This window comes from Trematomus bernacchii, unplaced genomic scaffold (genome assembly GCF_902827165.1).
Source record: "Trematomus bernacchii unplaced genomic scaffold, fTreBer1.1, whole genome shotgun sequence".
In the NCBI taxonomy this organism is placed as follows: domain Eukaryota; kingdom Metazoa; phylum Chordata; class Actinopteri; order Perciformes; family Nototheniidae; genus Trematomus; species Trematomus bernacchii.
The window spans coordinates 3,890,816-3,906,463 of record NW_022987607.1 but is presented as its reverse complement, the minus strand read 5'-3'; the positions used below and the strand labels follow the sequence as shown (position 1 = coordinate 3,906,463).

The 15,648-nt window shown below is 39.3% G+C and overlaps 1 protein-coding gene across 3 annotated transcripts in view; it reads left to right on the top strand.

Moving 5' to 3' along the window:
- trappc9 (trafficking protein particle complex 9) overlaps positions 1-15,648 on the top strand; it is a 308,135-nt gene that overhangs the window by 85,157 nt on the left and 207,330 nt on the right. For all 3 annotated transcript variants that reach the window (XM_034131111.1, XM_034131108.1, XM_034131110.1), the window contains one exon: positions 12,942-13,094. In XM_034131111.1, coding sequence (XP_033987002.1) covers positions 12,942-13,094 — 153 coding nt within the window. The remainder of the gene's footprint in view (positions 1-12,941; positions 13,095-15,648) is intronic.

Sequence of the window (15,648 nt, the reverse complement as noted above, 5' to 3'; positions counted from 1 at the left end):
AAGAAGGGATGGCTTAATGTCCTTTTAGTTAGACGTAAAGTAAACAGTTTGGTAATTTAGTGGGTTACATGAACAGCTGCCAAACAAGGGTGTTTCTTGTGGAGATTTAGCACTGGGCAAAATGTTGGATATAGAATAATTTGGTTTGGATGCTTCTTCTATGTTTCTGAGTTTGTTGTTTTACCTTGTAGTCAGCACAGAAACAATGGCTCAGTGCCCCCTGGATAGAAGAACTGCCTTTGAAACAATCCATATTTGTTGTTCCCAGTTTGTACCAGAGGCTGGTTATTCACACATATGACTTCTCCCTGCACTGCAGACTTACTGCAGAACATAACACAGTACACAACATTAGCTGTGTTTTCGTCATGTTGAATAACAATGGCTTTAATTGATGGAGTCTTCTGTACAAAGCTTTCAAAGTGGCACAAAATGACACTTCAGCCAGAGCTCGCATAATGCCTCGGAGGAAGACAGTGTGTTGAGCTGCATTATAAAACCCAACCTGCTAATTGCATTGCAGTGCAATTGATCATCCGGCTCTTTATGTAAATTCATCTCTGTTGTTGTTGTCACTTCTGAGACCACTGCAGTGTCAAGGAAAGTGCTTTGAAAATGTTAAGCTCTCAAAGAAAAATGATCATATTTTAATTCATATTTATTTGTTATTTTGTTAATCCACATTTTACTGAGGTTTTGCCCTTTTATGTCAGTAATGATGAGGAAGTATGCACTTCATGGTTATATTAGACAGATACATCTTAATGAGTACATATTTTTAAATTGTATCTGCATGCCATTCACGAGATACACTCAAGAGTTTCACTGCAGCTTTCACCTTTTAAGATTTATATAATATAAATAGTACTTTATTAATTACACTACATACTGATATACACCTGAACATCAGCAGGAGAGGACTCTTTAAAGTAGAGACACTACATACTGATATACACCTGAACATCAGCAGGAGAGGACTCTTTAAAGTAGAGACACTACATACTGATATACACCTGAACATCAGCAGGAGAGGACTCTTTAAAGTAGAGACACTACATACTGATATACACCTGAACATCAGCAGGAGAGGACTCTTTAAAGTAGAGACACTACATACTGATATACACCTGAACATCAGCAGGAGAGGACTCTTTAAAGTAGAGACACTACATACTGATATACACCTGAACATCAGCAGGAGAGGACTCTTTAAAGTAGAGACACTACATACTGATATACACCTGAACATCAGCAGGAGAGGACTCTTTAAAGTAGAGACACTACATACTGATATACACCTGAACATCAGCAGGAGAGGACTCTTTAAAGTAGAGACACTACATACTGATATACACCTGAACATCAGCAGGACTCTTTAAAGTAGAGACACTACATACTGATATACACCTGAACATCAGCAGGACTCTTTAAAGTAGAGACACTACATACTGATATACACCTGAACATCAGCAGGAGAGGACTCTTTAAAGTAGAGACACTACATACTGATATACACCTGAACATCAGCAGGAGAGGACTCTTTAAAGTAGAGACACTACATACTGATATACACCTGAACATCAGCAGGAGAGGACTCTTTAAAGTAGAGACACTACATACTGATATACACCTGAACATCAGCAGGAGAGGACTCTTTAAAGTAGAGAAACTACATACTGATATACACCTGAACATCAGCAGGAGAGGACTCTTTAAAGTAGAGACACTACATACTGATATACACCTGAACATCAGCAGGAGAGGACTCTTTAAAGTAGAGACACTACATACTGATATACACCTGAACATCAGCAGGAGAGGACTCTTTAAAGTAGAGACACTACATACTGATATACACCTGAACATCAGCAGGAGAGGACTCTTTAAAGTAGAGACACTACATACTGATATACACCTGAACATCAGCAGGAGAGGACTCTTTAAAGTAGAGACACTACATACTGATATACACCTGAACATCAGCAGGAGAGGACTCTTTAAAGTAGAGACACTACATACTGATATACACCTGAACATCAGCAGGAGAGGACTCTTTAAAGTAGAGACACTACATACTGATATACACCTGAACATCAGCAGGAGAGGACTCTTTAAAGTAGAGACACTACATACTGATATACACCTGAACATCAGCAGGACTCTTTAAAGTAGAGACACTACATACTGATATACACCTGAACATCAGCAGGACTCTTTAAAGTAGAGACACTACATACTGATATACACCTGAACATCAGCAGGAGAGGACTCTTTAAAGTAGAGACACTACATACTGATATACACCTGAACATCAGCAGGAGAGGACTCTTTAAAGTAGAGACACTACATACTGATATACACCTGAACATCAGCAGGAGAGGACTCTTTAAAGTAGAGACACTACATACTGATATACACCTGAACATCAGCAGGAGAGGACTCTTTAAAGTAGAGGACACTACATACTGATATACACCTGAACATCAGCAGGAGAGGACTCTTTAAAGTAGAGACACTACATACTGATATACACCTGAACATCAGCAGGAGAGGACTCTTTAAAGTAGAGACACTACATACTGATATACACCTGAACATCAGCAGGAGAGGACTCTTTAAAGTAGAGACACTACATACTGATATACACCTGAACATCAGCAGGACTCTTTAAAGTAGAGACACTACATACTGATATACACCTGAACATCAGCAGGACTCTTTAAAGTAGAGACACTACATACTGATATACACCTGAACATCAGCAGGAGAGGACTCTTTAAAGGAGAGACACTACATACTGATATACACCTGAACATCAGCAGGAGAGGACTCTTTAAAGTAGAGACACTACATACTGATATACACCTGGACATCAGCAGGAGAGGACTCTTTAAAGTAGAGACACTACATACTGATATACACCTGGACATCAGCAGGAGAGGACTCTTTAAAGTAGAGACACTACATACTGATATACACCTGAACATCAACAGGAGAGGACTCTTTAAAGTAGAGACACTACATACTGATATACACCTGAACATCAGCAGGAGAGGACTCTTTAAAGTAGAGACACTACATACTGATATACACCTGAACATCAACAGGAGAGGACTCTTTAAAGTAGAGACACTACATACTGATATACACCTGAACATCAGCAGGAGAGGACTCTTTAAAGTAGAGACACTACATAATGATATACACCTGAACATCAACAGGAGAGGACTCTTTAAATTAGAGACACTACATACTGATATACACCTGAACATCAACAGGAGAGGACTCTTTAAAGTAGAGACACTACATACTGATATACACCTGAACATCAGCAGGAGAGGACTCTTTAAAGTAGAGACACTACATACTGATATACACCTGAACATCAGCAGGAGAGGACTCTTTAAAGTAGAGACACTACATACTGATATACACCTGAACATCAGCAGGAGAGGACTCTTTAAAGTAGAGACACTACATACTGATATACACCTGTACATCAGCAGGAGAGGACTCTTTAAAGTAGAGACACTACATACTGATATACACCTGTACATCAGCAGGAGAGGACTCTTTAAAGTAGAGACACTACATACTGATATACACCTGAACATCAGCAGGAGAGGACTCTTTAAAGTAGAGACACTACATACTGATATACACCTGAACATCAGCAGGACTCTTTAAAGTAGAGACACTACATACTGATATACACCTGAACATCAGCAGGACTCTTTAAAGTAGAGACACTACTGTACATACTGATATACACCTGAACATCAGCAGGAGAGGACTCTTTAAAGTAGAGACACTACATACTGATATACACCTGAACATCAGCAGGAGAGGACTCTTTAAAGTAGAGACACTACATACTGATATACACCTGAACATCAGCAGGAGAGGACTCTTTAAAGTAGAGACACTACATACTGATATACACCTGGACATCAGCAGGAGAGGACTCTTTAAAGTAGAGACACTACACACTGATACACACCTGAACATCAGCAGGAGAGGACTCTTTAAAGTAGAGACACTACATACTGATATACACCTGAACATCAACAGGAGAGGACTCTTTAAAGTAGAGACACTACATACTGATATACACCTGAACATCAACAGGAGAGGACTCTTTAAAGTAGAGACACTACATACTGATATACACCTGAACATCAGCAGGAGAGGACTCTTTAAAGTAGAGACACTACATAATGATATACACCTGAACATCAGCAGGAGAGGACTCTTTAAAGTAGAGACACTACATACTGATATACACCTGAACATCAGCAGGAGAGGACTCTTTAAAGTAGAGACACTACATACTGATATACACCTGAACATCAGCAGGAGAGGACTCTTTAAAGTAGAGACACTACATACTGATATACACCTGAACATCAGCAGGAGAGGACTCTTTAAAGTAGAGACACTACATACTGATATACACCTGAACATCAGCAGGAGAGGACTCTTTAAAGTAGAGACACTACATACTGATATACACCTGGACATCAGCAGGAGAGGACTCTTTAAAGTAGAGACACTACACACTGATACACACCTGAACATCAGCAGGAGAGGACTCTTTAAAGTAGAGACACTACACACTGATACACACCTGAACATCAGCAGGAGAGGACTCTTTAAAGTAGAGACACTACATACTGATATACACCTGAACATCAACAGGAGAGGACTCTTTAAAGTAGAGACACTACATACTGATATACACCTGAACATCAGCAGGAGAGGACTCTTTAAAGTAGAGACACTACATACTGATATACACCTGAACATCAACAGGAGAGGACTCTTTAAAGTAGAGACACTACATACTGATATACACCTGAACATCAGCAGGAGAGGACTCTTTAAAGTAGAGACACTACATAATGATATACACCTGAACATCAACAGGAGAGGACTCTTTAAAGTAGAGACACTACATACTGATATACACCTGAACATCAACAGGAGAGGACTCTTTAAAGTAGAGACACTACATACTGATATACACCTGAACATCAGCAGGAGAGGACTCTTTAAAGTAGAGACACTACATACTGATATACACCTGAACATCAGCAGGAGAGGACTCTTTAATAACTAGCGCTAGCATCTTTCATCCTGTCTTTATAACTATGCTGTTGATGTGTTGTGATTTTAAAAAGTGTCTATTATCATCTGACCGGGGACAACAGCTGGAAATGAGCAATGTTGGCTAAAGCTGCCCCATTTACTGTTTTTGTTCAAAATGAATCTCTCTCTTGTTGTAAACACATGAGGCTCAGGTTCAGTGGGTTCTCGACTTAATGCAGGATGTTGTTTACCAGACAGGACTCATCTTGAGAAAGACACCAACGTGCCAGTGTCCTTGGTTCGAGAGTGCATGTAAACGGTAGAATAAGAAGCGGATTGTAAAGCACTTTCAATAAAAGCACCGTATAAAAGCAGCCGTCCATTTACTGTCCATCCCTCTGTTCAGGAATCCATCAAATGGAAACCACAAAATGCCAAATTTAGAAAAAGATGACCAATTTGTTGGCCATGGTTTAGTTCAATGCCTGGATTGCAACCTTTGAATTATAGTGGCAGCCATATGAATATATACTGTAGGCTTTGTACCAATCCATGTTTTTAAGTGAATAAGTGCAGTGTAAGACAATGGAACAATGACATGTGTTGTTATTCTGTTATTCTGTTTGAAAAATAAATATGACAGTGTGACAGTTGATCAATGAGGACTGTCCACTAAACTAAAACTATCAGCAGTGTAGGAGTCAAAATGCTCGTTTTGCCATTGTTATTATTTATATTATTATTTACTCTTTAAAGTAGAGACACTACATACTGATATACACCTGAACATCAGCAGGAGAGGACTCTTTAAAGTAGAGACAGTGATACTGAGTGCATAAGCTTACTTTGAACTGTCAAATTATCCATAAATACATAAACTTAGCTTTTATGAAACATTTGCATATCAGCACTTTTGCCTGCACTGGCTAAGAAGTACCACCATTTCATATTTATATTTATTCTTTCAAATTATTAAAAGATACCATGGCAGCTGTGATTGGCTGTGACTGCACATAGTGCTTATATTATTAATTGATCACATGTATCTGTAAGCTATATAATGAGTTATAGCACTGTCAAAACAATGTTTCGCAATTATACAATCATGATAAACAAGGATAATAAGAAAGGTAATAAAATCAGGGACTTAACTTGTGAATAAAAGTAAAGTATCACTGATGGAAATCATTTGATAGACCTCGAAGGAAAACCGTTACTAAGTGAAATTGGCATAAACCCTTAAAAGATAAAACTGATCCATAATAACCGTCCCTCGTGTTCAGGCTATCAAAGTGTTTTAAATAGTAAAGTACGAAATAGTGAGCATACAACTGGATCAATGAGACTTGGAATATAGTGCTGTTCTGTGAGTTTATTAACGCGTCTGCAATTAAAACATTATTTTTTCAGTTTTTGTATTATTCATTTATCGTGGAGGCCTGGGAGAAGAAGTTTTATTTTCCTATTCAATGATGATCAGTAATTAATATACAAAGGCTCATGTGTTGGTAAAGTTTTTCCCAAACACCAATAAAACTTGGAGTACACCTCAGTCATGTTTTTAATGTTAGTTATAATTACTGTATTGCTTTTTCGCTAAGTAGGGGTACAGGAGTGCAACGTTATCTTGCACTGTGTTGAAAGGCCTTATATCCCAAGAGATCGTACTTCCTGCCCCCCGTCTTTTTCAACTCATACAAAGGTAGTGGCTTCAGAAAGGCCTCCGTTAGGAAGACCTCTGTGAGTTTTCAGTGGGGAACGAATGAATAAAAGATTAAGACTCACAATAGAAAAAACATCTGCGGCAGAACAAACAAACATTACCCTCCCGGCCATCGTGACACATGAGATATCAGATCAGTTTCTCAAAAAACTAATATTTATTCAAACCAAGAACTTCATAGTTAACAAAAGCAAACTCCTAATACAATAATCTTTTGTGTCCTATTTAAATAAGCCATATTGTCTCTGAATAGTGGTGAAAAGCGGACCTTTTGTTCGTCACTGCTGCCGTATTGCTCCTCTGTGGAAATATAAACATCAACTCGGCTCAACTGTTCTCTAAAAAGCACTTATGCAACATTCATATCAAATGTCTCATGTAGACAAAACACTTTTCTCTGCGCCGTCTGTTGAAAAAAGAGAAGAGGGATTAATATTGCTTCAGTGATTCTGTTATTATGAGCTGAGCTTGCTGTGCAGTCCTTTCTCATTTCACTTCAAACTCTCTTGTGACGGCTATTTATTCGTGGTACGAGTTTTGCCTGGAAAATATCATTCTGTTTCTACATGCAAACTGAAATACTTATTGCTTACTATATATATTATATTTCCTCTGGGGCTGTTTTTCTTTTCTTTACTCCGCACAGTTTAGCCATCAATAATCCAATGTTTCGTGCTCTCCACAAATACTGTATACAAATTCATATTCAAAATGTATTCCACAATGTTTTCTGATGGAGAAAACTAAGTAAGGGATAATGTGCAGCGACGCGGTCATTATGGGGAAAAGAACACCGACAGGCTGATCGAGATCCCTCTGCTTCGCGTCGGGCTCCTGATCGTCGGGTCGAGTCGGTGTTCTTTTCCCCATAATGACCAAGACACATTATCCCGCTTATTACACGGCCACATTCTCAACAAAGTAACTATATGACTCCCACTATTAATTGAAATGCTTTTATGGATTTAGAAAATGATTTTATTGATTTAAAAAATAGTTGTATGTATTGATTTAAATTGACATGCATCCGCTAAGGAAAATAGTCCGTTGTTACCGTTTGAACTAACGTAGCAACAGCAGGAAGGCGGAGCTTTTTGATTACAGATTTGAAAACATCGTTGCTTGCTTTAAAAGTTGCACAATTCATGATGTCAAACCTTGGGAAGTATCTAGATATCCCTGCCCTAATGCCAAAGTAACTGGCAACTGAATATGTGTCGCCGTTTGATGTCTATGTCTGGACCGCTGCGTAAAAAGGAGGGTTTCTGCCCCGTTACTTCTCCGCTGTTTTCTTGTCGCTCTTGTCTTGTCAGTTAGAAAAGCAAACTGTATACAGTTTGCTTTTCAGCCAAAACTGTATACACAGTTAAATCGACCGGACTTCTTTGTGCAGATGTGAGCGTCCTTAACAACGGTCAATAAGTCCTTGACAGCGGTCTGTCTGTTCTGGAGTAACAACGTGTCACGTGTTCTGAATTGACCAATCAGAATTGAGTATTCAACTAAGCCATGTAATAATGTTTGTTGTTCACCGTTGATGTTAAAAAGACCATACTTCTTTCTGCAAATTCCTATTACTGCACATAGTCCCTTGATCCTCCTTAGCAACGGTCTGTTCTCCTTAGCAACGGTCTGTTAGCAAAAAATGAACAACCTCTGTAATGTCGGAATTGAGTAGAATCTTTAACCAGTTTCAGATCTTATTAAATGTGCAGTCTTTGTTTTCTTTTCTCTTTTGTTAACGTCATACTTAAAGGGGACCTATCATGCAAAATGCACTTTGTGATGTCTTCTCTACATAAAGATGTGTCCCCGGTGTGTCGGGGAACTCACGCAGCGTCAGAAAATAAAACCCTCTCTCTTTTCCTCCGTACCCAAATCTCTAAAAACGGGGGAACAACGGAGCTGATCCAGATTAGCGTCCGATATGATGTAATATCTGAAATGTGGACCCACGGCCCTATCAGAAACGTTGCTATCAGAAACAATGCCCGACTGTTTTGGACGTAATATGGTCGGTGTTTACATTAGCATCGCTAACACTCAGAGCTAACCTGTACTGGAGAGCATGTGTGTGAAGAAGCAGGAAATAAAAAGGAACTCACCTTGTGGTATAACCGGCAAGAGAGAAAGCCTTTGAGCTCCATACTGTTTCAGAGAGAATCCTTGATAATCCATGATATGGCGTTTCATCACAGCAGCATTTAGTTTAGACAGTAGCTGCCGGGTCCCGCATGAGCTCAGCCCCCTCCTTTTTTAAAGCTTTATACCCAGAATCAGCACTTTAGAAACAGGAAGTGAAATAGAGGGATATGAGGCATGGCTAGAATGGGTGATCTGTTTGGTATTTTGAGCAAAACACTTCATAGACATGTTTTTTATATATATTTATATATCTGAGACCTATGCTATTGCCTAAAAATAGCATGATAGGTGACCTTTAAGACAATAGAGGCCAAAATAAAGAATACGAACTTATCTCTTTGCTACTTCAAAAGAGGGGCTGCATTTCTCATATCATGCCATATCTTAAAGATTAGCACTTCAGTTAGATACCATGATTGTGGTTTAATTCTCTTTCATGTCCTGCTGTGTCTCCATATAGAGGTCATACGTTTCTCTTTGCTGTTCTCTACCTTTATGCTAATCCATTATGACTGCTGCTCACACTGTATTGATTGATTCAATCGGACACACCCAGAGCCCTTTGTTCCCGATTTGACTTCAAAATTGGATGGCTCTAAATCTTTAATTGATGTGATTTATTTTGAGAATTGTTGTGATTTACACTCACACAATTCCCCCCTGCAATTCCTCTGATTGGTCCTGATTAGTTTTGAGTAATGCCTGTTATACAAACTTACTGCAATGCTCCCCTACTCTGTATTTCCTAGCAGGTGGATAATAATTGCAAGAGAAGTACAATCTGAAAACGTAGCTTCCAGACAGTATTTCAAATCGAGGTGGTTTCATATCTGCCCCGAGGAAACACTTGCATATTGTATTTCCAAGAGTAGACATATCTGCTTAATATTTTAACGAAGGCATGACAGATTTCTCGACAGTCATTGTGGTAGCCATTTCCTGTGACTCATAGTTTATTCAGCAGTGTGATGATAATGTCATCCAAAATCCCGGCTGTCGACGTGTTTAATTACAAAAGCCTGGCGACGTTTTTTCCCACAATTCTCATTCCCCATGGCTTCACTTTCTATTTTCTCCTCTCCTTTGATTCAGTGCAAGGAGCTGTGAGTTTATGAATATTTAAAGTGTGTTGTTCACAAAATCTTTATTTAATGCTGCCGACATTCACGGGGCCTCTTGGAGGATTTTTAAACGCTTTGGTTATGAATCAAGCAGAGACGTGTTGTTTCCCACCGTGAGCGTGCATTTTCCCCTTCTGTTCAAACCTCACCTGCACAGACAGAACATATGCTTTATTCAGGTGATGTCTCCTTCAGGTGAGGCTCCTGGCTCAAGTGGATGCAGCTGAGTCATTCGTCTCACACAGAACATGGTTGGGGGTATAATTTAGGAGTCGGGTATGGTGAGAAGGCGAAAAATGTGCAGGCTGCGGGATGAGGCCAATCAGCAGCTTCTGTTGCTTATTGCTAAAGAAACGTGGTAGTAGCACTGGCTTCTTTATTCATGAGAAACCTACAGACACAAGACGAGGCACGGCTCATTTTCTCCCGGTCTCACTCTGCATAAAATACACAGTCAGTGGATTCAAGATTCAAGGCTTTTATTTAGGGATGTCCCGATCACCTTTTTTTGCTCCCGATCCGATTCAGATCATTTGATTTTGACAATCTGCCGATACCGATTTTTCCCGATCCGATCTTTATGCAATGCATTAAGAGAAAAAAAAGGTAACAGATAACGGCTGGTCATCCAACGCGATGAATTTCAGCTATCTTGGCTGTTATTGTTTTGGCCTTTTCACTGTTCTGGGGCAGTTTCTCTTTCCTTTTAAAAGTCTCTGAAAGTGTCGGTTGTTTCAGTGCCGTTACCTGAGTGGCCGCTGTGTACTCGTTGTGTTGTTGGTGGTGTTTGTATTAGATTGGTCATGTTGAACGTAGCTCTGTTCTTTCCACCACGCGGAACCTCCGCCTTGCAAACATTGCATCTGGCTGTTACACTGCCTTCGCTTTCAATTTTATAATACTTCCAAACTCCTGACATTTTCTCTGTCCCGACTCCCGAGTCACCAGCTGAACGTAGCCTCTTGTTAGCTTACTGCTACTATTAGACACTGCGCCCACTCTGTTGCCAGATTTGAGAGAAATAAGCAACCAGGTCGATGAAAACAAGCCCAAAAGAAGCAACACATACATGATGTTGTGTAATTTTAACCCAAAACTAAGGCCTCAGGATGACTTTAAGATGTGAACATGGTCATTTTTGTTTTGTAACATTAAATAAAAGAATAAAAAAAAAGTATTAAAAAAAAAAAAAAAAAAAAAAAAAAAAATTCCGATCCCCGATTTTTTTTCTCCCGATTCCGATCTTTTGAAAATCACGTGATCGGCTCCAATCCCCGATCACGTGATCGGATCGGGACATCTCTACTTTTATTGTCATTCGTACATAGCTCCAGTGTCGTTATGTCCATGAAAATCTGAGGTCCCAGGCTCCTCCAACAGTGCAACACAATAAAACAGATAAAATAGTGCAAGTACATACAATAAAATAGAATAGAAGGTGGTGTATAGGTGGAAGTCAGTGACGTGCGGTGAGGTTCATGGCTGGTGAGGCACTGACTCACTGAGTCAGATTTACAAATATTATATTTTGACCTTAATCGAAATATTCTGTTATTTTCAAAAGCTTTTTTAGTCTGATGCTTCGATTCATTTTAAACAGACCGTTCAACAAAAGGATACCCAAAATCTAAATATTGGATTGTTCTTTCTTAGTAAGATCCCATGTTCATTAGAAATGTGGTCTTACCTTGACTTGAAGATGAAGTCCATGCTATCCTTCTGGACAACAATCTCTATTACTGTTTTGTAAAAGTCCTCCTTATCTCCCTCTAGTTTCAAAAGTCTAGTTTGTTGTTTGCGGTAGAATAACAGTAGCAACAAGAACCTGTGGGCTCACGTGCGCCCCCTTCAGTGCGGCAGAGGTTATGGCTGCCTCTCCTGGTGCTTTTTTCATTGCCGTTGTACGATGAGACCAGCGAGCCTAAATATCATATATACGTGAAATAAGTTATTTAGAGACTATGGATGGCGAGGATAAATGTAATAAAGGGATCTACATACATTACATTGGTGACCTACAGTGAGATGGGAACAGGCATGCGCTTAGGGCCCGCTTTCCAGCCAGTTTCTGTGGGGTGACGCATTCTGAGGTGAGGCAGAGCTCATCTGTGCCTCACCTCACCCCACAGTAACTGGCTTGCGGAGCTCGCCAAATTTGCTGATTTTGACTATAACATGCGATTGGAATCAAACATAAATCACACTTACAACACAGATCAGTGGAGACATTTTATTATTATTACTATTTAGTTTTTCTTTAGTTGTTTTTCCGTTACATTGGAGTATGACAGGTGAGGCTCTGTCTCCCCTGCCTCCCCTGACTGCACGTCGCTGGTGGAAGTAGTACTCAGATATTGTTATAATTTATTATCTTTATATATTTTATTTTGGGACGGATAGTCTTTATTGGAAAGTGACATTAATATAAGATTAATTTGTATTAATCTCTCCAGACTGAGCTACTGCCTTCCCAAAGAGAGGATGAAATGCAGTATTGACATCAAAATATAGTTAAAGTAAAGTACTTATTGTGGGTAATGGCCTATTTCAAAATCGATGTACAGTGTGTGTTTATATGTGTATATATAATCTATCAATCTGAATCTGTAAAGTCAATACAACTGTCAATAATTGTATGTTAAAAGTGTGCTAATGACCTCTGGTTGTTTAAAAGCCTAATTTTGTTTCCCATTTCCAACAATATTTGCTTCCAACATTTTAAATCTTAGCTTGACCCCTCTTGTCATCTTTTATCCCAGCAGGTTCAATTAAACCCCCGAAATGCGTTGTTTTTCATTTCCAGAATCCAGTTTGATTAAATTTGTTTGTATTTAACGTGCCTTTATCTTCCTGTGTGTGTACAGAGAAAGTGTTCGGGGAGTTTCTGAGCTGGGATCTGGACGAGGCGTTGTCTCACCTCCCTCTGAAGTGCGGCCAGGCGTTAACGCTGACCGTCAGAATCAAAGTGAAACTGGACTTCTCCGGCCAGGAGAGCCTTCTGCAGGACCTCAACGATGGTGAGTGAACACACACCGGCTTCATTAAGAGTATACCTGCTTATTGTAGCGGTAAAAACTCCCTATGAGTTATGCCGCTGAGAGGCTAAAAGTTGCTCTTTGCTGTGACGCGTTCCATGTAAGAGTCCGTAGTCATTTGTACTCCATAGTGTTTCATAAAACGAAAAACGAACTATATACAACTCCAGACCACAAAAGAAAGTATCAGAGCAAATTCCCCCTCTTCCTAAGTCATATCCCCAAAACCGGCATCCATCAGGTGGCCTACAGTAAATACCAATAAACCACACCCACGTGACCATTGCTGGAAGTGATAAACAATAATAATTAAACGTGATGCAAACAGAAATGAAGATAATAATATAAATAATAACAATGGCAAAACGAGCATTTTGATTCCTCCACTGCTGATAGTTTTAGTTTAGTGGACAGTCCTCATTGATCAACTGTCACACTGTCATATTTATTTTGCAAACAGAATAACAACACATGTCATTGTTCCATTTTTGTACACTGCACTTATTCACTTAAAAACATGGATTGGTACAAAGCCTACAGTATATATTCATATGGCTGCCGTCACACTATTATTCAAAGGTTGCAATACAGGCATTGAACTAAACCATGGCCAACAAATTGGTCATCTTTTTCTAAATTTGGCATTTTGTGGTTTCCATTTGATGGATTCCTGAACAGAGGGATGGACAGTAAATGGACGGTTGCTTTTATACGGTGCTTTTATTGAAAGTGCTTTACAATCCGCTTCTTATTCTACCGTTTACATGCACTCTCGAACCAAGGGCACTGGCACGTTGGTGTCTTTCTCAAGATGAGTCCTGTCTGGTAAACAACATCCAGCATTAAGTCGAGAACCCACTGAACCTGAGCCTCATGTGTTTACAACAAGAGAGAGATTCATTTTGAACAAAAACAGTAAATGGGGCAGCTTTAGCCAACATTGCTCATTTCCAGCTGTTGTCCCCGGTCAGATGATAATAGACACTTTTTAAAATCACAACACATCAACAGCATAGTTATAAAGACAGGATGAAAGATGCTAGCGCTAGTTATTAAAGGGGCCATATTCAGCTGATGTTCAGGTGTTTATCAGTATGTAGTGTCTCTACTTTAAGAGTCCTCTCCTCCTGATGTTCAGGTGTATATCAGTATGTAGTGTCTCTACTTTAAAGAGTCCTCTCCTGCTGATGTTCAGGTGTATATCAGTATGTAGTGTCTCTACTTTAAAGAGTCCTCTCCTGCTGATGTTCAGGTGTATATCAGTATGTAGTGTCTCTACTTTAAAGAGTCCTCTCCTGCTGATGTTCAGGTGTATATCAGTATGTAGTGTCTCTACTTTAAAGAGTCCTCTCTGCTGATGTTCAGGTGTATATCAGTATGTAGTGTCTCTACTTTAAGAGTCCTCTCCTGCTGATTGTTCAGGTGTATATCAGTATGTAGTGTCTCTACTTTAAAGAGTCCTATCCTGCTGATGTTCAGGTGTATATCAGTAGTAGTGTCTTACTTTAAAGAGTCCTCTCCTGCTGATGTTCAGGTGTATATCAGTATGTAGTGTCTCTACTTTAAAGAGTCCTCTCCTGCTGATGTTCAGGTGTTATCGTATGTAGTGTCTCTACTTTAAAGAGTCCTCTCCTGCTGATGTTCAGGTGTATATCAGTATGTAGTGTCTCTACTTTAAAGAGTCCCTCTCCTGCTGATGTCAGGTGTATATCAGTATGTAGTGTCTCTACTTTAAGAGTCCTCTCCTGCTGATGTTCAGGTGTATATCAGTAGGTAGTGTCTCTACTTTAAAGAGTCCTCTCCTGCTGATGTTCAGGTGTATATCAGTATGTAGTGTCTCTACATGTCTCCATGCTTTAATGTTCAAAAAGCTCTTTATTTGTCTCATACTGCCTGTGCTGCAGCACCTCTTTTCACCCTCTGTCTGAAACCAGAGCCCAGTCTGCTCTGATTGGTTCGCTGGCCGGCTTATAGATGTCCCGCCCCTTTGAAATAAAATTGTCATTTATTTCATTACTTTATATTGGATCGTATTTTCTTATTTTAGTTTTGCGTGCCAACCTCTTAGCGATACACTGCCACCTAGTTTCCCTATGTTTATCATTAATTAAGCAAATACAAATTCAACTTTTTGGTGATATTGTGTTAAAAAACGTTCTTTTTGGATAATGCTAGTGGGATTGTCAGGAAGTCGAACTAACTAAATCAAAGAAAGACTTGTAAAATATAACAAATGTTGATAAACTGCATACTTTGCATTTAAAAAAGGCAATAAATTGCAACGTATCGCAAAAATATTTACGCGATACTCATTTTCCATATTGCCAAATGTTTCAAATCACAATAATATACTATTGTGACTTCAGTATCGTGCTAAGATCGTCTCGTGGTGCATCCTGTGAATGCCATTCATACAGTTGGATACAGAAATAAGAGTTTAATGTGCAGCTGTACATGATGCACTGTGTTCAAATGATTCTGTGTGCCTTATTTAAGATGCAGCAGAGATATCTCAAGGTGTCTACACCTCCATTTC